The sequence below is a fragment of the Macaca nemestrina genome, chromosome 15 (genome assembly GCF_043159975.1).
Source record: "Macaca nemestrina isolate mMacNem1 chromosome 15, mMacNem.hap1, whole genome shotgun sequence".
Taxonomy (NCBI): Eukaryota; Metazoa; Chordata; class Mammalia; order Primates; family Cercopithecidae; genus Macaca; species Macaca nemestrina.
Window position 1 is genome coordinate 32844430 of NC_092139.1, and position 25212 is coordinate 32869641.

A 25212-nucleotide genomic window follows, 5' to 3' on the forward strand; every position below is an offset into this window, starting at 1 on the left:
CAAGTACAGGAGGAAGTTATAATTTCAGGATTAACAGAGAAATGCAAATTAAAACAACTTGCCACCTTACACCCAAACTGAAGGCAGATAAAAACAAAATCAGATAATGAAAAACCTGATGAAGATGTGGGGAAACAGCATCCTTCACTCACTATTGGTGAAAGCCATTCTGGAAGAAGTTAATGAAATGTAAAAACCTGCCTGTGATCTAGTAATTCCACTCTTGGGTTTAGAGCCCAAAGAAATGCTCACATAGGCCCATAAGCTTCATGTACAAAAATGTTCATCACAGTGTTGTTTGTGGTAAAGAGGGAGTTGGAAGCAACCTGGGTGTTCATCTCTGGGGAGATGGATAAAGAAAACAGTGGATGCTCAGCTTGAAATATTTTGCAACAGTTGGATGCAACAGCGAGATTTTTCAACAGCAACATAGGTAGGTATTTAAAACATTTTCGGGTGGCTGGGCATGGTGGTTCAACCATTAATCCCAGCACTTTGGGAGGGCGAGGTGGGAGGATCACTTAAGCCCAGGAGTTCGAGGTTGCAGTGAGCTGTCATTGCACCATTGCAGTCCAGCCTGGGTGACAGAGAAAAAACCTGTCTCTAAAAATTTTATTTTTTTAAATTAAAAAAATTACAGAATAAAAGCAGCAATAGAATGAAATTCTTATATATACCATTTATGCAAACACACACACAAAGCACTGTGTAGTTTAGGTCCAGGGACATATATCAGCACATAGGGTTAGATGTTGATGGTAAAGAGGGAAAAGGAGTGTGGGGAACATGTGGATTGGGAGAGGGGAAAACATCAGAAGGGCCCTACATGGACCAGTGATAATGGGATGATCATTTACCACAAACCAAGTATGAATTATGGAACTCTTTGGACCTGGAGTCCTAACAATATTTTTTGAAAATTGCTAACAGTACCTATTTTATGGTGTGTACAATGTGTCTGGCCATGGAAGCCTTTGCAAGGTTTTACAAACACATTTTGGCTCTCCTGTGTGGGTCTCTGGTCTCCTCTCAGGACTCATTCCTTTTAGCTTTCCAGCCTTTACTCAGGCTGTGCTGAATGCTGTCCTCATCCTGACTTCTCTACCTCTCCAACTTTGCCTTCATATTTCTTTGGCTACCCCAGACTCCCAGATGGCTGCCTATGGAGTCTTGGCTATTTCTGGTTTGGGACTTGAGCACAGAGCTAGGCTGTAACAAGGCTGCACGGGGACAAATATTGTTTCTTCCTCCCAAACAGTGAGCTCCCCTGAGGGTCTTCTGAATAGCTCACCCCCACCTCAGTTGCAGTAAGATGCACCCAGGCATCTTTTGCTTATTACCAGGCAAGAAAGGTAAACTGAATCAGAAAATGTTTGATGTGGAAAGGAATATTTATTGGGCACTTATCATGTGCTAGACTCAGCTCTAAGGTCTTAACCCTCAGTAATCCCTATGGCCACCCTATTAGGTGGATGGGGGCTGAGCTCACTGGACAGATGGGGAAACGGGAGCATACAGAGGTTATGACACTAACCAGACAGAGGCTCCAGGTCGGCCTGGCTCCAAATCCAAGAGTTGAACGAACACCTTGTTTGGGGTCTTGAGGCCAGAATGGGACCCAGATCGCCCCCGAGTCAACCCTGGGTGGAGGAAACCCTCTACTCCACACTGACTGTACAAGTCAGGCATCAGGGGGATGGGAGACCCTGACATTTAGAGCCTTAAGAAGACCTTCTATACTATTTAGTATGGTCAGTTTGAGGTCATATAAGGAGAATCAGGAGATTCCCTCAAGCCCTTTCCCCTCTTTTTGAACCATAGTTTTCCGATCTGTAAAATAGGATCCAATTCTGGAAATTCTTTTCTCAGTCTGCCAGCAGGTGGAGCCCACTCTTCATGCCTTCCTCAGCCTCCAGAAAGCTGCGGCGTCCCGGAGAGGAGGTGTTCTGGGGCCGACCCCTCTGGGCTTCTGGGACAAAGCAGGATCGCTGCCCAGCCCCAGCCTGGCAGAGCGGCACGGGAGCCCCGGGTGACTGCCCCGGTCTTTAGGGCCCGGCTTCGCTCACCCGCTGCAGGACACTCTCGGTACTGCAGGGTCCCGGGCCCCAAAGGCAGGGAGCGAGACCCTGGAGTGAAGACGCCCCCGCCCCCGCCAGGTGTGATGAGCGGGCCCTGGGGACAGGGTCTCCCCCGGGGATAGGGTCGCCCAGGCAAAGCTGAGACTCGGAGGTGGGCTGCGGGGCCACACCGTCCGCAGGGGCGGTGGCTACAGGTAGTTGTCTTCGGCAGCGTCACTCCCGCCCCTGGAGCCCCGGGGCTCATCCTCCTCATCGTCGTCGTTATCGTCGTCATCGGGGGCCAGCGCCTCGATGTCGTGTGTGATGTCAGCCAGCAGCCGGTGGAAGGCCTGTGCCTCGGGCCGCTGCGCCGCGCCATCGTAGCTGCGCACCGCAGAGGCCGACGTGGAGCTCATGCTGCGCTTGATGCGGCCGAAGCTGTCAGTGAGGATGCCGCCCTCGCGGATGCCCACGCCCTCCAGGAAGCCCTCGAAGTAGCCGATGTCCTGGTCCGGGATGAAGGGCCGCATCCCTGTGAGCCGAGGGATGTGGTGAGTCCTCAGGGCACGGCCCCTTTCCCTCCCACAGGTGAAGCGTCCTCTCTGCAGATCAGGGTGCAAATCCCTGCTGTCACTCACTGGCTGTGTGGCCTTGCCCAAGGTCCTTAACTCTGAGCCAGCGAATAACAGCACAGCACTTAGCACACAGTGAATGCTCACTACATACTACATTACTGTACTTTTATTATTATTATAGCCTCCGCCTCCTGGGTTCAGCGATTCTCATGCCTCAGCCTCCCAAGTAGCTGGGATTACAGGCGCACACCACCACGCCCTGCTAATTTTTGTATTTTTAGTAGAGACAGGGTTTCATGTTGGCCAGGCTGGTCTTGAACTCCTGACCTCAAGTGATCCGCCAGCTTCAGCCTCCCAAAGTGCTGGGATTACAGGTGTGAGCCACCTTGCCAGGCCTATTTTTGTTGTTATTATTAGTACCATCATTACATTCCCATTGATTAATTATGTTGAACCTCATTTTCCTGACCTGTAAAACTGAGATAATTGCACCTGTTCTCTGGGTAGGGATGTGAGGATTAAATAACAAGGTACTCAGCACATACTGAGCACCCTGTAAACAGTTTGTTTTATTTCCATTCCTACTTACTAGCTATGTGACCTCAGTCCTTTACTTTGTTACTCTGAGTCTCAGTTTCCTCACCTGCAAAATGGGGACCAATAATAGTATCTACTTCTCAGAACTGGGGGCATTCAATGAGATGATGCTTGGCATATGGTAACTGCCAAGCACATGTCAGCTTATTCGTACTATTCCTCCTATGATTAGCCCTCCTTACTAGCTGTGTGACCTTGGACATGTTCTTTAGCCTTTCTGAGCCTCAGCTTCTGCGTGGGGTAAGATGGGGAAGAATCAGTCCCTCTCCCAGCTTTGCTGTGCAGACGAAATGGCCACACCACTGCTTAGTTCTTCTTGTCAACAGTGTCTCCCAGCACTGACAAGTCCTTTCCCTACTCTGCACCTTGAGCTCCTCATCTGCCCTGCGAATCTCATGATCTGGGTTTCATCAGAGGCTGAAGGATAAGGAGAAAACATTCACACCCAGGTGCCTGACTGGGATGGCAAGGACCAAGCAGGGGCCCTAGCTGACCTCTGGGGGTGCAGGGGGCGCTCACCGAGGAGGAGGAACTTGCGCCGGTCTCCATAGAGCTTCAGCAGGCCTGTGCAATAGTCCTGGATGGGCAGCCCCAGCCGGTACTCCCGCAGCAGCAGTGCAAATTGCTGGATCTCGAGGGGCCCCAGCTTACTCCGCAACTATGTGAGGGACACCATTCAAGATCAATCCCAGGGAGCAGCCCCACCCAACCTCTGCCTGAAAGGCCCAGAGCCTTCCCTAAGGGCATGTTTGGCCCAGCTCTCCTCTGAAAACCTTCCCATGGGCTACTCAGAGGACATCTAGATCCCTTAGGTTGTATCTAAGAATAGGATGTGGACTCAAGCTGCTGAGTGCAAATCTTGACCCCTTCGCTGAATCAGCTCTGTGATCTTGGATAGTTGACAGCCTCCATGATGCTTGCCTTTCTCATCTGCAAAGTGAGGATAACGATGGCATTTTCCTCTTGGTGTTGTTGAAAATATTAAAAGAAATAATGCATGAAAGGTGCTTAGAATGGTGCCTGGTACACAGCAGGCACTCAATTAATGCCAGCTGACATTAGTTAAGGCCTTTCACAAGCTGGCCTCAGTTTACTCTCCTAACCTCATCTCCTGCTCTGACCTCTGAGGTCTTCTACTTAGGTTATGTCCACGGCAATGTGCAATTCCCAAAATGTTTACTCCAGCCTCCAGGACTTTGCTTGTGCCATTCCCACCGCCAGCCCCAGCTCACCGTGACCATGTAATCCTGTAACTGCTCCAAGCCCAGACCGCTGTGGTCGCTGCCGCTGCAGTGGGAGCCGTGAAAAGAAGGTGTGGACGTGCCGCTGTAACATGCTTCAAAGGTGTCCTGGGAGCCATTGCTGCAGGCACAGGAAGAAGGGCCTTCACTCGTCTCCCTCCAGCTCCTCGCCCTCGGGCAGGCTGAAGGTAGGAGGCCTCATCCTAGACTGCACGCTGGCCTCCAAGGCCTGGCACACCCTGGCCCCTGGCACCTCTCAAGCCTCATCTCTCACTGTGCTTGCCTTTGCCTTTGCTCTCTGTGCTCTGTGCCCCCCTGCTCCCTTTCTCCTTCTTCCTCTACTATCTCCTCACCTCTAGGTGTTTGCACCTGTTGTTCCCTCTGCCTGGATTGCCTCCTTTCCCCTCCCTTTTGCTCAGCGAACTCGTACTTATCTCATGATCTTAAATGTCATCTCCTCAGGAGAGTGTTCCCTAATTCCCCTAGGTTGGGTTAGAACCTCTGTCGAATGTGCTCCCTCAGTCCATGGCCTACCTGTGACATGCATGGCCTTTCCAGGTACCCCCAAGCATCCTCTCTGACCAGTCTCTCCCTCACACCATTTGCCACAGCCACAGTGGCCACCTGCTGCTCCTCAAACCCACTAAGCTCTATCCTGTTCAGAATTTTTTTTTTTTTTTGAGACAGATTCTTGCTCTGTCACTGAGGCTGGAGTACAGTGGTGCGATCTCGGCTCACTGCAGCCTCCGCCTCCCGGGTTCAAGTGATTTTCATGCCTCAGCCTCTTGAGTAGCTGGGACTACAGGCATGTGCCACCCGGCCAATTTTTGTAGTTTTTGTAGAGACGGGGTTTCACCATGTTGTCCGGGCTGCTCTCAAATGCCTCACCTCAAGCAATCTGCCCACCTCAGCTACCCAAAGTTCTGGAATTACAGGCGTGAGCCACCACACCTGGTCAGCTCAGGATTCTTACATTTGCTTTTCCCTCTACCTGGAACGCTCTTCCCCCTTTCATCCTCCAGGCCTCAATTCATGTGCCATCACCTCTGAGAGGCCCTCCTGACTCTCCAGCTGAGTTGGGGTTCCCCTCAGCCTCTCTTATAGCACCCTGAGCCTCCCTTTAGTACTTACTATCATTAATGATTGTTACTGTTAAATTGTGATTTCATTGCCTCCCATGCTAGACTGTAAACTTCACAAGAGCAGGAACCTTGGTTTTCTTCATTTGTTGAACACCTACTATGTGACAGGCCCAGGTTTTGCCCTCTGTCTTGTGTCCATCTGTATCCCCAGCATACAGCACAGTGCCTGGCACATAGAAGGTACTCAAGAAATATTGCTTAATAAAAATTCAACCTTGGGCTCCTGCCTCCTTGTCTCCAAATTGTTCCAGAACCATCCTCCATTATTAGCTACAAAGAAGCAGTGTAGCTTTGTGGTTAAGGGACTGGACTCTGGAGCCAGCCTTCTTCTGTTCAAATCCCAGACCTACAACTTACTAGGTGCTTGACCTTGGGAAAACTAAACTTAATTTCTCTATTTCTCAGTTTTTCCATCTGTAAAATGGGATAATAATAATTGGTATCATTATGAGAATTAGAGGAGTATTTGTAGAACACTTAGAATTATGGGCTACAAGCAATAAACAGTAACTGCTGTAATGTTACTATATTGATGAAAAAATAAAGTGCTTTATAGAACAGCACTTAGTACATAGCAAGCTCAATGTTCAAACGCTATTATCATTATTTTCTCTCTCCAGTAGATATCTGGTTGTTTAAAGACTAGCCTAAGGGCACACAGTATGAGGAAGGCAAATCTATTGCCACTAAAAAGGAAAACACAGTAAGGGATACATCACTGGCAGAGGCTGCTACGTGCCAAACCGAAGCCCTTAGTAACATGACTAGGTGATCAACCAGTAACCCAGGACTTTCTTGGTTTTAGCACTGAAAATCCCATATCCCGGGGAGCCCTTCATTCCTGAGCAAACTGGGATGGCTGTTCATCCTAAACAGAACCTTGGGTAATGTTCCCAACTGAATTGTTTAACATTTTATTTATTTATTTATTTGTTTGTTTGTTTGTTTAAATAGAGACAGGGTCTCCCTATGTTGCCCAGGCTGGTCTCAAACTTGTGGGCTCATGTGATCCTCCTGCCTTGGCCTCCCAAAGTGTTGGGATTACAGGTGTGAGCCACCGCAACTGGCCTGAATTTATTTATTTTATTTTATTTTATTTTATTTTATTTTATTTTATTTTATTTTTGAGATGGAGTCTTGCTCTGTCGCCCAGGCTGGAGTGCAGTGGCGCAATCTCAACTCACTGCAAGCTCCGCCTCCTGGGTTCACGCCATTCTCCTGCCTCAGCCTCCCAAGCAGCTGGGACCACAGGTGTGGGCCACCATACCTGGCTAATTTTTGTATTTTTGGTGGAGACGGGGTTTTGCCATGTTGCCCAGGATGGTTTGGAACTCTTGGGCTCAAGCGATCCACCTGCCTCAGCCTCCCAAAGTGTTGGGATTACAGGTGTGAGCCACTGCATCTAGCCTGAAATATATATATTTTTAATCCTAAATTTTCCAGCTTTGCTTGCAGCTAGTGATGGCTACGTAACAAAGTTCTGGCCTATGACATATAAGCAGAAGTCATCAGGTGGGAATCTGGCAGAACTCTTTAAAGAGGCCCCTAGCATGCTACTGTGATGGCTGGCGCTACAACCACCATCTTGGTCCATGAGGTGACCTTAAGGATGGCTGCAAGTCCTGAAGAGGGTAGGGGAGGAAAAGAGAAGCCTGAACTCCTAACAACCATGAAATGTTGAATTGCTGCTCTATTTTATGTCAAAGATAAGAAAAAAAAAAGTTCTATCTTGTTTAAGATACTCTTTTTGGGAGTTTTCTATTACATGAAACCAAAATTAAGCCAAAATGATTTTTTTGGCATGTAGCTATCTATGATTTTGGTTTCTGCAGGCCACTGTGCCTGGATGACTGGGAGAGAACCACAGGCCTGTGTGGACCCACATCTGAGTTCTGGTGTCTCGTGGGTCTCTCAGGGGCCTAGATGCTGTGAGTTTCCAGAGTCAGGGAGCTCGGTTTATCTCCCCCTGTTAGTGCCCAGTGTCTCAGCAAGGTTGGGTCACCTTCTCCTACCCTCTCTAGACTAGTGACCCTGTTTGCGCAGGGGTAGGGGAGCAGGGTGGAGTCCTTGACAGGGGCTATACTCACAAGGAGCTGCAACAGCTGAAGTCGGCATCATAGGCGTACGTTCCATCTGTGCGGCAGCTCTCACCTAGGACCAGCAGACAGAGGGAGTGTGAGAGGCAGCAAAGCAGGGATCAGCATCCCCTGCTCCCTGAGGCCCCGCCCTCAGTCTCAGCCTGAAGTCTAGTCCTGCCCCTGACACCAACACACAGCAGACCCTGGGGAACTCCCCTCCCCTCTCCTGATCCTCAACTTCCCCGACATGGGGACAATACCACCCCCTGCCTACCTCACAGGGGGCCTTGGGAACAGCAGATGAGGAAACATGTGAGGGAATATTTTATAAACTGTGTGTTTCAGGCAAGACAAAAAAAAGAAAAAAGAAAAAAAAATTTGTGGCTCACGCCTGTAATCCCAGCACTTTGGGAGGCCAAAGCAGGAGGACTGCTTGAGCCCAAGAATTCAAGACCAGCCTGGACAACATAGAGAGACCCCATTTCTACAACAACAAAAAATTTAGCTGGGTGTGGTAGTGCACGCCTGTGGTCCCAGTTACTTGAGAGGCTGACATAGGATTGCTTGGGCCTGGGAGGTCAAGGCTGCAGAGAGCCATGATTGTACCACTACAGTCCAGGCTGGGTGACAGAGCAAGACCTGGAAAAGGAAGAAAGAAAGGAAGAAAGAGAAAAGAAGGAAAGAAAGGAAAGGAAAGGAGAAGAAAGGAAAGGAAATGAAAGGAAAAGAAGGAGAGAGGGAGAGGGAGAGGGAGGAGAGAGAGAGAGAGAGAGAGAGAGAGAGAGAGAGAAAAGAAAGAAAGAGAGAGAGAGAGAGAGAGAGAGAGAAAAGAAAGAAAGAAAGAAAGAAAGAAAGAAAGAAAGAAAGAAAGAAAGAAAGAAAGAAAGAAAGAAAGAAAGAAAGAAAGAAAGAGAAAGAAAGAGCGAGCGAGAGAGAGAGGGAGGGAGGGAGGGAGGGAGGGAGAGGGCAGGGCAGGGGAGCAGGGAAGGAAGGAAGGAAGGAAGGAAGGAAAAGAAATTTGTGAAGGGGAAGAATCTGAAAACCTTCAGAGCAAAGAAACACCAAGTATGGAGAGCTTGCGCTCTTCCTAGTCCTGTTCTCATTTAGCTGGTTATTAGCCCTACCCTTTCTGATCTCTGATCACTCAGTGTCGCTTCCTTACCCTCCAGGTGGGGTCAGTTCTTCATTATATGTTCTCCCGGCACAGTCTGTGGTTATTTATTTATTTATTTTGAGACAGAGTTCCACTCTTGTCGCCCAGGCTGGAGTGCAGTGGCGCGATCTCTGCTCACGACAACCTCCACCTCCCAGGTTCAGTTGACTCTCCTGCCTCAGCTTCCTGAGTAGCTGGGATTACAGGCACCTGCCACCATGCCCAGCTAATTTTTGTATTTTTAGTAGAGACGGGTTTTCACCATGTTGGCCAGGTTAGTCTCGAACTCCTGACTTCAGGTGATTCACCTGCCTTGGCCTCCCAAAGTGCTGGGATTACAGGCGTGAGCCACCTGCCCGGCCTGTGGTCATATGTTTATTTGTGTACTTATTTAATTACTGTCAGCCTGCCTCCACTAAGTAAACTTCATGAAGACACGGCCACCTCTGGTTTTGCTCACCAGGATAATCTACGGATTAGCACTGGATCTGACCTACTAGGTGTTCAATAAATATTTGCTAAATGAATGAATTTGTTGAAATATTTGTTGAATTATCTAATGTATTTGCCCATCATCCTTGTGAGAGTTGAACTAACCCAGCTTCCCAACAAGCACAGCTCCCACAGGTGCAAGGGTCTTCGGAAGAAAAGAACCAGCACTCTGTTGCTGGTACCATGCTGCGGGAGACAGTGGCTGGGGGAATTCACCCACGGGCCTGAAGGCAGCATGGGGACTGAGGTTGTTGCTGATAGAAGCTTCAGAATCAGACAGACCTGGGTTTGAATCCTCACTCTGCCACTTACCAGCTGTGTGACCTTGAGTAATTTATTAACTAATCTGAGCCTTAATGTCCTCATCTGTAAAACTGGAATCCTGACTGGGCACAGTGGCTCACGCCTGTAATCCCAGAACTTTGGGAGGCTGAGGCAGGCAGATCACGAAGTCAAGAGATCAAGACCATACTGGCCAACTAACATGGTGAAACCCCGTCTCTACTAAAAATACAAAAATTAGCTGGGCATAGTGGCACACGCCTGTAATCCTGGCTACTCAGGAGGCTGTGGCAGGAGAACCGCCTGAACCTGGGAGGTGGAGGTTGCAGTGAGCCAAGATTGCGCAACTGCACTCCAGTCCGGGTAACAGAGTGAGACTCCATCTCAAAACAAACAAACAAACAAACAAACTGTAATCCTAAGGCCTCACAGAGTTCTTTCATGCCTTCAAAAAAATACTTTGTGAGTATCTGATGTACCCAGTCTCAGGACAGGCAAGGTTGCTATGAGGACATGGCACATTGGTATGGTGCTTGGCACACAACTGGTGCTCAACACATGCCTCTGTTGATCTCATTCTCCTTCTAGTCCTTGAGTGTATCAAGGACCCATCTGGAAATCTTTGTTTGGCCTTAGGGTCTTAGTGGGATCAATAGCTCAGTAAACAGATGATACATGTGCTTAGGTTTCTGCAATACAGGGACACAAAAACAAAAGGGGGAGAGAAGAGTTCAACTCTAGGGGGCTTGTTCTGAATTTGGCAATCCAAACATCTTTGAAGAAGCTAAGTTTGAGATCATGATGAAAACTGATGGCTGGGTGCAGTGGCTCACGCCTATAATTCCAGTACTTTGGGAGGCTGAGGCGGGTGGATCATGAGATCAGGGGTTTCAAGACCAACCTGGTCAAGATGGTGAAACCCTGTCTCTAAAAAAAAAAAAAAAAAAGCCAAGCGTGGTGGCACACGCCTGTAATCCCAGCTACTCGGGAGGCTGAGGCAGAGAATTGCTTGAACCGGGGAGGTGGAGGTTGCAGTGAGCTGAGATTGCATTACTATACTCCAGCCTGGGCAACAGAGAGTGACTCCACCTCAAAAAAAAAAAAGAAAAGAAAAGAAAAAAAAATTGACATTTCACCTACAATTACATTTCACCTGTAATTATGGCAGAGATCAGGAACCCTAAAGACCTTCATCAACCCCAAGTCCTGGGACATCTTCCCTCCCCTGGCCTTTTTGGGATGTTTCACAGGAGGGGAGGCCAGGAGTTCTGGTACTCACTGCGGCTGCAGAGCCACGGCCGTTCGGGCGTGGATGTGTAGTGGTAGCCAGCCCGGTCCACACACTCAATACTCTGGTCCCCATAGATGATCTGGAAGACCTGACAGATGAGTGCGCAGGACTCCTCTGCAGCGTCCTGGCCCAGGGAGGAGGATAGAGAGCTCAGGTCCTCACCAACGACCAAGATGTTACCCCTGCTTCCTAAAACACAGTGTGAAGATGTGCACAAAGATACACATCTATAGAGCCCTTTAAATTGGCTTTTGAGACTTTTTCCATCAAAATTCTATGGCTACTCTCTGGATCTTAGAACCCCTTTATAGAATTCAGTGACAACTCTAACTCTTGTGCCATGAAAAATGTACCCCAGATTTCTGGAGGATTCATCAGCCTTCCTGATGCCCTTCTAAGTCCTAATTTAGTTTAATGTATAGGTATGGAAACTGAGGCCCAGTGAGGGGAAGTGATTAGTCAGGATTAGAATCCAGTTCTCCTAATAGCTAGTAGGAGAAGGGATGATTAAATGTATCAAAATTTTAGGCTCAATATAGTTACTAACACTGGAAGCCATATTTAGATATGAGCTTCCTAGCATTCAGTGTGAAAATTGAAGCAGGGTAAATAAAATTCAGTCTCTGATAGAAGGAAAGAGTTTCAGTTATTGGGTAAAACTTTTTTTGAGACTGCAAATTTGAATAGGAATTTACCTCTTTATGCCTTAAGCAAGACACATAGAAAGCCAGTAATTGATGAAGAGACTGTCTTCATGAAGTTTTTCTCTAGGTTGTCTCTCTAAAAAGGCCCAAGCTAATGGATGGTTGGATACAAAAAATAAAAATGAAAAAGTCCAAAGAATAAATTAAAATGTAACTCAGGATAGGCATTTTGGGATAGTGGGTGTGTCCTAATAATTAAACCAGGACTGATCCTTACCATAAACCTACAAAATGGACAGGGCAAAGAGGATCCTTATTTTATAATCAAAGATGCTGAGACTTAGAGTGGTTAAGTGACTTGCCTAGGCTCACACAGCAGGTTCATGGCATTAGTACCAGCACCCAAGTTTTGTTTCACTCTAACTCCTATATCCTCCTTGGAACCAGGATGACTCAGATAAGAAGCCAGATGCTCAGACAACCCTGGAAAGCAACTTTTTTTTTTTTTGAGATAGAGTCACACTCCGGTCACCCAGTGGCACAATGATGGCTCACTGCAGCCTCAACTTCCTGAACTCAGGTGATCCTCCCACCTTAGCCTCCTGAGTAGCTGCGTGACAGGCACACACCATCACACCCAGATAATTTTTTGTATTTTTAGTAGAGATGGGGTTTTGCCATGTTGCCCAGGCTGGTCCGGAACTCCTGGACTCTAGTGATCTGCCTGCCTTGGCCTCCCAAAGTGCTGGGATTACACTTATTTACTCACCTCACAAATTCCAACTTAGTCCTATTGTGTGGCCGGCACTGGGCCAGCTTCAGTACCCAAAAGCCCTCACAGTCCAGTGGGATGAACAGGGCACACTGTTGGCTTTGTCTGGAATCCTATTTCCAGCCACAGAGGAAGTGGGCATGGTGGCTGGAGTACAAATGGCCTTGTAAGCAATTGTAAGGATGTTAGCTTTTACTTGGAGTGAAATGGGAAGCCACTGGAAGATGTGGAGTTAGGGACATGATGTGACTTACATGTTAATGGGACCACTTTGTGTGGGGGAAGAGACTGTCATCGAGGGCTGAACCAGTCAGAGGGTGACCACAAGATTCAGGTGAGAGAAAACAGGGCATGAACCTGGGTGGGTACAGGGGCAGGGTGGGGAGAAGTAAATGGATTTTGATGTTTTTTTTGTTTTGTTTTGTGATGGAGTCTTGCTCTACTGCTCAGGCTGGAGTGCAGTGGTGTGATCTTGGCTCACTGCAACATCTACCTCCCAGGTTCAAGCGATTCTCATGCCTCAGCTTTCTGAGTAGCTGAGATTAAAGGCACCGGCCACTAAGCCTGGCTAATTTTTGTATTTTTAGTAGAGATGGGATTTCGCCATGTTGGCCAGGCTGGCCTTATTAACTCCTGAACTCAGGTGATCCACCCACCTTGGCCTCCCAAAGTGCTGGGATTACAGGCTTGGTCATGTTTGAAAAATAGAGCTAACAGGATTTATCGACAGAGTGGATATCGGGTGTGTGTGAGAAAGATAGAGAGCACTAGAGGCAGCCAAGGCCCACTGCAAGGTTTTGGCCTGACCAATGTAAGGACACAGCTGCTATCAATTGTGACAGGGAAATCAAGGGAGTAGCGGGTTTGGGGGAGGAGTTTGGAGCTCAGCTTTGGATGTGTTGGGTTTGAAACAGTCATTAGATCTTCAGATGCAGATCACCTAGAAATGGGTAGATGACGGATAGATGGAGGAGGGAAGAGGATCAAGAACATAATCTGAGGCACTCCAACTTCTGGAGAAGAGGAGGAACCAGCTAGGTAGGAGAAAAGCCTGGAGAAAGTGGAGAGCTGGAAGCCAAGTGAGGAAGTGTTTCAAGGGGAGAGAGACAGCTGTGGCGTCTGAGTTTACTGGTTATTATCTACCTCACCATCTAGATAGGAACTATGTCTGTTTCATTCACCACTGTTTTTATACAGAGGGATCTGGTGGTCCAAGATCAGAGGAAAAGCTTATAATGCTCAGAAATTGAAGGTGTCTGCTCGACTGTGAGCTCCCTAAGGATGGACACCAGATGTCTTTTTCACGTCTGTATCCATAGCACCTAGCCCATTGCCTCGCCCAGAGCTGGCACTCAATAAACATGTTCGGATGAATAAAAGCAAGGGTGAATGAAGAGGATGGGGGAGGAAGAGGGGAAGATGGAAGGAGAAGGAAGAATGGCAGGAAGGCTTCTGCCTTGGGTGACTGTCTTAGTTACCAAGAGTACTGGCTCTGAATTTCCTGGATTTGAACCTTAAAACCACCACATGCTTCCTGTGTGACCTTGCCACCTACGGATCTCAGTTTCCTTCTCCATAGAATGGGGATACAGTAGTTGTAATATTTGCCTCCAGAGGTTGCTGTGAGAATTAAATGAGTTGATGCAGCCCTGTGTCTGGCAGGAGCTGGCCCTCGATTCAAGCTGGTGATTAGTGTCCTCGTGAATGTTACTGTGGTGAGGCCAACACTGACAACGCTGGAGAACGAACGACTGGAGGTTAGATCTAGTTTGTTTTGGCCATTTTGAGAGTTCGTCCCATTGAAGGAGTCAAGGGGAGATGCCCTGGAGGTGTCCAGGTCCGGAGTTTAGGAGCCATTAGGTGAGGTAGGTGCAGGGAAAAGGCAGGGGCAGACCCCAGGAACCTGGTGGGTGGGGCGGGGGCAAGGTGGGGAGAAAGCAGCGTTCCCGAGCCGGGCATTGGGAGCGGGCTGTCCTCGGGCTCACCCTGTTGGCTACAGCCAGGATGACCAGGTTGCAGTAGGCGTCGGGGCTGGGGTCCTGCGGGTCGAGCGGGTTGGGACCGGGATGGCGCCTCTCCCAGCTGCCACCGCCACTGCCCGCCTGCCTCCGCTCCCAGCTGCCGCCCGGCTTGCCTGCACCGCCGCCGCCGCCGCTTCCGTGCCGCCGCTCCCAGCTGCCGCTGAACGTCTGCCGCCGCTCCCAGCTGCCCGACGCCCGCGCCCCGACGCGCTGGCGCTCCAGGCTGCCGCCACCGCTTCCCCCGGCCCGGGCCTCCGCGGTGCCCCCACCCCACCCCATCCGCCAGTCCAGGCTGCAGATGGTGTGGCGCCGCTCCGCGGTGCCCACCCGCCGCTTCTCGGGCGCCGCGCCCGGCGGGCCGGGGTCGCGTCCTGCGCCGCCTGGGCTGGCGTCCACGCCGGCTGGCACCGGGTCCACGCCCAGACCTAGGAGAGTCCGGGGAACCGTCAGCCGCGGGGATCCGGGCTCAGAGACCCCCACCCCCCCCTCTGAGGCCGGCTGGTAGACCTGACCTCGCAGCTCTGGCGTTCCACCGCCGCCTCGCCCCCGGCTTTAAAGTAGCGCGGCGGTTCCCCGCCCATTCCGCTTCCACACTTTCGGGCCCGCCCCCGGTCTCAGTCTCCACCCCTGGCCTCTGGGTGGTGTGGCCGGGTGGCTTCCACGCTCCCCACGCCGCCCGCGCCCCTGGGCTCAGAGCTGCCCTCTGAGCAGAGGGTGGTGGTCAGGCTGTCCCCTCCAGAGGGGGCCTTAACTGGAGACCCAGTCCTGGGTTTCAGGGACCGCCCCCTTGGATTCTGACTTTCCGCCTCTCCTCAGCCCCGCCCCCGGACTCAGGCCCCGCCCCCAGCCCGAGGGTCCACTCTAGCCTCAGAGCCGGCACTGTCTGCTTGCCTAGAGCCTCTTCGGCCTGCCCCTGGTCTCAGGGTAGAATGGTCAGGCCTTTTCCATCTCCTCCGCCCCCGCCGCAGGTCCCTCTCCTCTACACGCACACTTCCTGTCCCTGCCCCGCCCCCGCCCCCGCCTGCCGCACCAGTCTTGAGCACTAGCAGGTGCAGCGCATCGTCCTGCAGGTAGGAGGCCGCGGCGATCTCGTGCGTAGGAATTCGCAGGATGAGCTCTTCGTTGTCGCGCCAGGTGAGCAGCAGGCAGCGGGCAGACAGGCTCAGGATGCTGTCCTGCTCCGCCGTGGTCTTCAGCGGCAGCTCCTTCAGCTGCTGCAGGGAGGGGCAGATTTCGAGTTCCCGGGGTCCGCAGGTAGAAGAGGGAGAAGGGGACGAGATCCTGCCCTCCTTCCTCCCCAGAGTCTCACCCTGGCGGTGTCTAGCAGCTGCAGGAGCTCGTCCCGACTGGAGGGGTTCAGTGAGGAAGTCACCCAGGTAAGGTGGCCCAGGAACTGTATGGAAATCGTGGTGAGAGAGGGACACAGAGAGGTCACCCTGAAACCTTGAAGAACCCTGGCCTTCTCATTGATGCAGTGCGGATAGATTGAGATAGAAATACATGAATTAATATAACCTGATAATAACTTTTACTGAGCCCATAATAGAAGCCAGGCACAGTTCTGAGCGCTGTCTATATATTCACTCCTTCACCCTTGCTTTAAGGATGACAAAAACCAAGGCAGGGTGTGGCTAACTAAACAACTTGCCCAGGATTAGGTAGCTAGAGAGGATCAAACTGGGATCCACATGCCGGAACCCACACTCTCAACTGCTGGCTTATATTGCCTTAACACATAGTCATCTAGCTATCAGATTCCATAGGGAAGCAAAAGTTGTTATAATAGCTTGAAAGAACTGACCATCTGTAAATTTCCTCTGGCCTGAGTGGCTCTCTCTACCCCAAGCATCACTGTCAAATGAATTATGAATCACTTGCCTTCCTTATGATCTTGTTGCAGAAGTCAAATGGAAAGCAAAGAATGTTGGATCGAATTAGTATATCATTTTGTCAGGAAAAAATAAATCAATAAATTTTTCCTTTACTCTTATATCCTGTTAGCACTTAGATGTTATTCAATATAATAAACTTTTTTTTTTTTTTTTTTTTTTTTTGAGACGGAGTCTGGTTCTGTGGCCCAGGCTGGAGTGCAGTGGCGTGAGCTTACTGCAAGCTCCGCCTCCCGGGTTCACGCCCTTCTCCTGACTCAGCCTCCCCAGTAGCTGGGACTACAGGCGCCCGCCATCACGCCCGGCTAATTTTTCTATTTTTAGTAGAGTCAGGGTTTCACCGTGTTAGCCAGGATGATCTCGATCTCCTGACCTTGTGATCCGCCCACCTCGGCCTCCCAAAGTGCTGGAATTACAGGCATGAGCCACTGCGCCCAGCCAATCATTAACTTTTTTTTTTTTTTTTGAGACAGAGTTTCACTGTCACTCAGCTGGGGTGCAGTGGCAAGATATCAGTTCACTGCAAGCTGCCTCCCGGGTTCAAGCGAGTCTCCTGCCTCAGCCTCCTGAGTAGCTGGGATTACAGGCGCACACCACCATATCCAGATAATTTTTGTATTTTTAGTAGAGACAGGGTTTCACCATGTTAGCCAGGCTGGCCTCAAAACTCCTGACCTCAAGTAATCCGCCTGCCTCGGCCTCCCAAAGTGCTGGGATTACAGGTGTGAGCCACCACGCCCGGCCAACTGTTAAAAAATTATTTTTAGTTGTGTTCGTCTAGGTGAATGCACCAATCAAACCTTTTCTCTTCTTTTTATTCTGTATCAAATTTCAGTCCTCAATTTTTAAGCAGATTTATTTGTTAGCTTTTCCCTCCACATAGGTTTACCAGATAAAATATAGGATGCCAGTTTAAATCTGAACTTGAAATCAACAATTTTTTTTTTTTTTTTTGAGGTGGAGTCTCGCACTGTCACCTGGGCTGGAGTGCAGTGGTGCGATCTCGGCTCACTGCAACCTCTGCCTCCCAGATTCAAGCGATTCTCCTGCCTCAGCCTCCCGAGTAGCTGGGATTACAGGTGCCCACTACCACACCCAGCTAATTTTTTGTATTTTTAGTAGAGACGGGTTTCACCATCTCTACTAAAAGATGGCCAGGCTGGTCTTGAACTTCTGACCTCATGATTCACCCGCCTCGGCCTCCTAAAGTGCTGAGATTACAGGCATGAGCCACCGCACCCAACTGTTGATCAACAATAATTTTTAAGTTGTTTAGTATTTTTAGTCCCTTGCAATATTTGGGACATAATTATGCTAAGAAAGTATTCATTGCTTATCTGAAATTCAGATTTTACTAGGTGGCTTGTTGTTCGCCAGTTCGGACAACCCTACCCCCATATCAATCCTCTTAGGCTAAATGAAGACCCATCATTGCCTCTTCATGGTGTTCATGCCAGGTGCGGTGGCTCACACCCGTAATCCCAGCACTTTGGGAGGCCGGGGGGGGGGGGGGGCGGGCAGATCACCTGAGGTCAGGAGTTTGAGACCAGCCTGACCAACATGGCGAAACCCCAGCTCCATTAAAAATACAAAAAAATTAGCCAGGTGTGGTGGTGAGTGCCTGTAGTCACAGCTACTCGGGAGGCTGAGGCAGGAGAATCGTTTGAGCCCGGGAGGCAGAGGTTACAATGAGCCAAGATCGTGCCACTGCACTCCAGCCTGGGTGACAGAATGAGATTCTGTCTCAAAAAAAAAAAAAAAAAAAAAAAAAGAAGAAGAAGTAGTACAGCTCCTAAGTGGTGGAAGTCCTTTGTGCCTGGCTGTTCATCTGGACACTGTCCGAGTAACAGCAAGGTCATCGCAGTAAAACCTCATGGGAAATGTGAAAGTTGTCAATCAGAATGGAGTCACTTGTGTTAAAAGCCCTGACAAATAGAAGGGAGGATTCTCGTGCATGAACACCTGATAACAAGATCTATGAAAAAGACTGTAAAAACTACCACTTTGCACAAAGACCATCACAACCTTACACACACACACACATATTCCTGCAAGGACAGCAACTGCTTGTCCAACTTGGAAATGGTGCCATCCTTGTTATTGATCCTTGCAGCCAGGGATAATTATCTCAAAACAATTATGTAATCCTCCTCACTTTTCCTTTAAAAACCTTTGCCTTCCTTTACCTTCTGTATACACAGAGTTTACTATGACACGCATATTCCCATTGCAATGCCTATTCCTGAGTAAACATCGTTTTCTTTTAGTGAGTCTCCCTTTCTGTTATGTGGGTTGACAAAAGATAGGACTTTTCCGTGCACAGAACACTCTCCCATCCACTCTACCCTGGGATAGGTTTTGAGTCCTATGTTGAGATGGGAACACTAAGGAGGCTCAGCGGATGGAGGTCACTTGCTGAGGGTAGGGGCAAGGCTGACATGAACCCAAGCCTCTTTCCCATGAGCCACAACTTCCCCTGTGTGAGACAGGGCTGCTTAGAACTCGGTGTCAAGGAGAAGTGAAGGTCTCCTCACCCCAAGGTTTTCCCACCCCTTCTCATCCTGCACGCACCTTGACCTCTTTCTCCAGGTAGTCACACAGCAGAATCTGGGGGTCGATGAGGTAGTCAGGGGGATAAAGGGGCATCGAGTGTAGGGGCCGGCGGCTCACGCTGCTCCTACAGGCTGCACGGCGCCCGGCCTTGGGGAACACCAGCCTTCGGATGGGGGATACAAAGCCCTGGGGAGGAGAGGAGGAATGAGAGTAATAACAGTGGTTGCTTTTATTGAGCACTTACCATGCTCACTTTTACTTACATTACCTAATTTAATTCTCACCAAAACTCTGCAGAAGGGGTACCTCTGTAAGTCCCATTTTACAGATGGAAAAACTAAACCCTAGAGAGAAACTAACTGATAAAGTCACCAGCTAGTAGTGGTGGAACCAATAGTTCACTGTGGGCATTCTGGATCCAACGACCTTCTTTCTAAACACCGAGGTGAGAGTGTAGCTCCTGCCAAACAGGTTTGAGGAATGAGTCTAGGCTGGGGCAAATACAGAAAAATATTAGGATTCAAGACTGGGCATGGTGGCTCACACCAGTAATCCCAGTACTTTGGACGCTGAGGCAGGCGGATCACTTGAGGTCAGGAGTTGGAGACCAGCCTGGCCAACATGGTGAAACCCTGTCTCTACTAAAAATACAAAAATTAGTTGGGCATTGTGCCAGGAGCCTGTAATCCCAGCTACTCAGGAGGCTGAGGCAGGAGAATCACTTGAACCCAGGAGGCAGAGGCAGAGGTTGCAGTGAGTCAAGATCGAGCCACTGCACTCCAGCCTGGGCAACAGAACAAGACTCCATCTCTCTCTATATATATATATGTATAATATATATAAAATATATAAATATATAACATATGTATAATATAGGTATATATATAAATATAATATATGTTAGGATTCAATGTGGTGGAGTGGTGGTGGGTGCATTGCTATTTCTGAGACTATTCTCTGTGCTTTCCTAAAAGTTAGAAATTACTAATAAGTACATTTAAGTAGAATCCAGGGGCACCTGCATAAAAATGGCCTGGATCAAGGTTAAAGGTGCAAATTCTGGGACTCAACCCAGACCAGCCGCCTGAATCTCAAAAGAAAACTTGAGTTCCATCTAGAACAGCATTTCTCAACATGAGATTCCTGGAACAGCAGCACCACCTAGGAATTGAGAGAAATGCAGATTATCGGGCCCCATCCCAGACCCACTAAATTAGAAACTCTGGGAGCAGGGCCCAGCAATTAGGGTTTAACAAGCCCGCCGGGTGATTCTGATGCATGCTCAAGTGTGAGACTGCACTTTAGAGCAGTCGCTCCCAGCCCTGGCTATCCTTTAGAACTACCTGGGGAAGGCCAGGTGCGGTGGCTCACACCTGTAATCCTAGCACTTTGGGAGGCTGAGGCGGGAGGATAGCTGGAGCCCAGGAGTTCGAGACCAGCCTTGGCAACATGGTGAAACTGTTTCTGCAAAAAATATACCAAAAAAATTAGCCGGGTGTGGTGGTATGCACCTGTAATCCCAGCTACTTGGGAGGCTAAGGTGGGAGGATCACCTGAGCCTGGGAGGTCAAGGCTGCTGTGAGCTGCAATTGCAACACCGCACTCCAGCTTGGGTGACAGAGTAAGACCTTGTCAAAAAAAAACAAAACAAATAACCTCCCCCCGCCCCCAACACACACACAAACTACCCGGGGACCTTCTAAAACTTCAGATGTCCAGGTTACACTCCCGACCAACTGAATCAGAAATTCTGGGACTGAGACGCAGGCATAAAATTTTTAATTTTTTAATTTTTTTGAGATAGGGTGTTGCTCTGTTGCCCAGGTTGGAGTGCAGTGGCAGAATCATAGCTCACCGCATCCTTGATCTCTTAGGTTCAAGAGATCCGTCTGCCTCAGCCTTCCAAGTAGTTGGGACTACAGGTGTGTGCTACCATGCCCTGATAATTTTTTAAATTTTTAGTAGAGATGAGGTCTCACTGTGTTGCCTAGGCTGGTCTTGAACTCCTGAGCTCAAACGATTCTTCTGCCTTGGCCTCCCAGAGGCCAAGGGATTACAGGTGTGAGCCATTGGGGTTAATGAGCTCAGTCCATTAAGATTTTTAAAGCTTTCTTAGGTAATTTCAAAATGCAGCTCAGCTGAAAACCACCGAGTGAATGTATGCTGTGATTACTTAACTCTTGTAATGAGGCAAATATGAGTAAGACAACCACCCTGCCCTCAAAGAGCTCACATTCTTTTCAGGTAAACAGAACACAAGTCCACAAATACATCTGTTCATTTACTCATTCATTCAGTAAACATGTATTCACACCTGTATGGCTGGACTCTGTGCTGGGTGCTGAGGATTCAGTGGAGACCTGGTCCCTATCCGTACCTCCAGGGCTTGTGATAAATGACCTAGACTAGTGAGTTTCCAACTTTATGTACCCTGGAGTTTTGATTCAGTAGGGTTGGGTTGGAGCCTGAGACTGCATTTCTACCAAGCTCCCATCTGGTGCTGATACTACTGGTCTGTGCACCACGCTTTGAGTAGCCAGGATCTAAACCAGTGGTTCTCAAAGTGTGGCCCCACAACCGTAAGCATAACCTGTAGGTTATTAGAATTGCAAATTCTTTCTGACTCAGCGATCCTCCCACCTCTGCCTCACAGTAGCTGGGACCACAGACATGCACCACCACCACACCTAGCTAATATATATATATATTTTTAAAGAGATGGGATCTTACTATGTTGCCCAGTCTGGTCTTGAACTCCTAGGCTCATGCAATCCTCCTGCCTCAGCCTCCCAAAGTGTTGCCATTACAGGCATGAGTCACTGTGCCTGGCCAGAAATGCAATTTCTTGAACCCCATCCCAGGCCTATTGGCCCAGAAACTGGGGGTAAGACCAGTGATCTGTGTTTTAATGAGTCCTCAGGTGATTCTTATGGGTACTCAGCTTATGTTAGAACCAATATCATGCAGCCAGGATGGGGTATGTAGAAACTTTGAGGAATGAGAGGAAACTATCTGGGAGAACGCATGCCAAGCAGAGGGCACAGCATGTGCAAAATTCTGGATGCCTCAAAGGCTGGATGAGGGTGAGCCTGGAGAAGCTGTGTACAGTCAGTCTGCCCTGGCTAGATTATGAGATGAACATATCTTGAATGCCAGCTATGGAGCTGGGACTTTGTCTTGCGTGTGTGTGTGTGTGTCAGGGGTGGGGAGGTGGTATTTTTGTTGGTGGCCCTGAATGGTTCAGCTCTGCCCACCTGTCCAGCCCCATCTGCCTCACTCTTGTCCCCTGGCCCCCCACTACACAGTCCTCTTTCAGTCCTTCTGGCTTGCTACATTCCTTCCCACTGTGAGGCTTTTGCACATGCTGTTCCTCTGCCTCAAACGTTCTTCCCTACCCCCTTTCCTTCCACCCGTCAGCTCTCGACTCAAACTGATCATTCTAGGGCTTGGTACCCTAATATTCTGTCCTCCAGCACTGAGCATGGGACCTTCTATGAATTTTTTTTTTTTTTTTTAGACAGAGTCTTACTCTGTCACCGAGGCTGGAGTGCGGTGGCATGATCTTGGCTCACTGCAACCTTTGCCTCCTGGGTTCAAGCCTCAGCTTCCTGAGTAGCTGGGATTACAGGCATGCACCACCACGCCCAGCTAGTTTTTGTATTTTTAGTAGAGACGGGGTTTCGCCATTGGCCTGGCTGGTCTCAAACCCCTGACCTCAGGTGATCTCCCGCCTCGGCCTCCCAAAGTGCTAGAATTACAGGCATGAGCCACTGCACCCGGCCCTTCTATGCAATTTTGCATTAATTTATTCATTGCTTTAACAAAAGAAATGAAATGCCTGGTGCATAATAGGCATTCAATAAATACCTATTAAAAGAACAAACTAAGAGAAAACATGCATGTATGTCTTGGCTCCCTTCTGAGCCCTGTGTGATTCATGTGGGCACCTTTTAGAACAGCCTGGACCCATGTTTCTGGTGGGGGTAGGGTAGAGGGGAGGATGGAAATGGGGGTAAGATGGAAGTTAAAATCAGAGTAGCTCCCTGAACTCCAAAGACAACCAGGTGAGACACCCAGAGAAGCATACCAGAAAACTTCAGAGTCAGAAGCGGTGAGGGTCTGGGGGTGGGGGAATGGCTTCTGGCTGACGCCTTACACATAGGCCCTTGTAGAAAGGTGGGGAGGGGCAGGGGAGCAGGTGGGAGACTCAAGCCTGGGTAGGCAACCTCCTATGAGAATTGTCCTGACTGGGTCCTTCTGTCTGGGGCAGTGGCGAGCGGGAGAATGGATCTGCTGGGTGTCTGTCTGTCCCTCTGTCTGAGAGGCTGCAGGAGAGAGCCACCAGGAACAGCAGGGAAGCAGGTGTGGAGAATCTCCCAAACTAAGTCTGTCTGGCCAGGTTTCCTGGGAAGATCCCTGTCTGTCCGTGTTAGGGATGCCAGAGGCCACTGAGAGTGGAGAAACAGGGAGTTGAGAGCCTGGATGTCTGGCTGCCCAAGAGTGGGAAGGAAGTTACTTCCAAATGAGAAGAAAGACCCCACTTATGCCCCTTGCTACTGACCCCCCACCCTGCCCCAGGTTGCCCCCTTCCCCAGCTTTGGGGACATTCCCTGCCTCCCTCCCAACCTCCTACCTACCTTCTTCCCTTTCTTGACTTCATATTCCATGGTGAAATGTCCCGTCTACTTCTGCCACCCTCCTGGCCATCCCCTCCACCCCCCCAACCCAGTTCCTTTGTTCTTTTTCCTGCCTGGTCGGAAACTCCACCAGCCCTGGAGTTCCTGCCCCTCCCATCTGACGGGGAGGGCAGGGGGTGTGGAGGACACAGCCTTGGGACCCTGCAGCTGAAGGGTGGAAGCCCAGGCAGAGCTGACCTGAGGAGGGAGGCTCAAGGCCTCTAGCCAGAAGACATGTTATTGGGGGAGCTTGGGAACTGGCCAAGGCTGGGGAAGGGCCCCCTACATTTGAAGTCCTAGTTTGGAAAATTCCAAGTTCCAGCCCTACTTCTGCCACTGACCTTGTTGTGTGACCTTGGCAAGGCAAGTCGGTTCCCCCTTTCACAGCCTGTTTCCCCTGCCCTCCATAGTTGGAAGTAAACACTGCCTCCCTCCCTAGGCTGCTGTGGTGAGAAATGAAAGAGTCGGTGGAAAGTGTCTTAGAGAGTATTGTAGCCAAGCGAGTTATGATTTTTAAAAATTAATCGTTACTCTGAAGGGAGGCAGTATGCGTGGGCTTTGAAGATAGGCTGCTTGAGTTTGAATCCTGGCTTTGGCACTTACTAGGGTTATGACCTTTGGGAAGTCTCTTAACCACCAGTGCCTCAGTTTTCCCATCTTTAAAATGAGCATAATACTAGTTTAACCTCATAGTGACCTTGTGGGGATTAAATGCACCTAGAAGAACTTCTGGCACATATTAAGTACTCAGTAAGGCCGGGCGCTGTGGCTCACGCCTGTAATCCCAGCACTTTGGGAGGCTGAGGTGGGCGGATCACCTGAGGTCAGGAGTTCGAGACCAGCCTGGCCAACATGGTGAAACCCCGTCTCTACTAAAAATACAAAAATTAGCCAGGCATGGTGGCACACACCTGTAATCCCAGCTGCTCGGGAGGCTGAGGCAGGAGAATCGCTTGAACCTGGGAGGTGGAGGTTGCAGTGAGCTGAGATCGCGGCACTGTACTCCAGCCTTGGTGACTGGCTGAGACTCCATCTCAAAAAGAGCAAGACTCCATCTCAAAAAAAATTTTTTTTAAAAAAGTGCTCAGTAAATATTAACTGTTTACCTGCCTAGCAGTTGTCAACTTAAAGAACAAACAGAGACTGTCTAAAAGAAATTTCACTTAGGGGCCGGGCGCGGTGGCTCAATCCTGTAATCCCAGCACTTTGGGAGGCCGAGACGGGCGGATCACGAGGTCAGGAGATCGAGACCATCCTGGCTAACACGGTGAAACCCCGTCTCTACTAAAAAAAAATACAAAAAACTAGCCGGGCGAGGTGGCGGGCACCTCTAGTCCCAGCTACTTGGGAGGCTGAGGCAGGAGAATGGCGTAAACCTGGGAGGCGGAGCTTGCAGTGAGCTGAGATCTGGTCACTGCACTCCAGCCTGGGCGACAGAGCGAGATTCTGTCTCAAAAAAAAAAAAAAAAAAGAAATTTCATTTAGGAATTAAGCATTGCAGTGGGAATTACCTATATGCCATAGTAAGTGATGTGCACTTTCAGGGAGGTGGGGGAAGACAAAAATTTTTAAAAGAAAAAAATAAGGATTATGTTATTGTTTTTGAACTAATTATCCTTGACTACCAAGATCAAGAGCAAGCATGACGCCAGTCTAAAGTTGGACAGGCAGTTGCTGGGCAGATGTCCTTGTGGAAGTATTTTTTGTGCAAGGTTTCGATGGCCTTTGTGCAAGGTTGTGATTTTTGTA

At 49.4% G+C, this 25212-nt stretch overlaps 1 protein-coding gene across 4 annotated transcripts; it reads right to left on the reverse strand.

The window, feature by feature from the left end:
- Positions 1 to 1372: 1372 nt before the first annotated feature.
- LOC105496175 (CCM2 like scaffold protein) lies at positions 1373 to 23513 on the reverse strand. Of its 4 annotated transcripts, XM_024797413.2 has the most exons (11): positions 23425 to 23482; positions 19806 to 19948; positions 18806 to 18973; positions 15655 to 15738; positions 15376 to 15559; positions 14310 to 14770; positions 10897 to 11032; positions 7700 to 7763; positions 4462 to 4591; positions 3749 to 3887; positions 1373 to 2589 (listed from the first exon to the last, which is right to left on the reverse strand). In XM_024797413.2, exons 2-11 carry the CDS (start codon positions 19809 to 19811, stop codon positions 2267 to 2269), a joined length of 1695 nt encoding a protein of 564 aa, XP_024653181.1. In that variant the 5' UTR covers positions 19812 to 19948; positions 23425 to 23482; the 3' UTR covers positions 1373 to 2266. The 4 variants fall into 4 exon arrangements, with proteins under 4 accessions (XP_024653181.1, XP_024653179.1, XP_024653178.1 ...); XM_024797411.2 differs by lacking the exon at positions 19806 to 19948 and having other exon boundaries at positions 15376 to 15556; positions 23425 to 23513; XM_024797410.2 differs by lacking the exon at positions 19806 to 19948 and having other exon boundaries at positions 23425 to 23513.
- Between the last annotated feature and the right edge of the window lie 1699 nt (positions 23514 to 25212).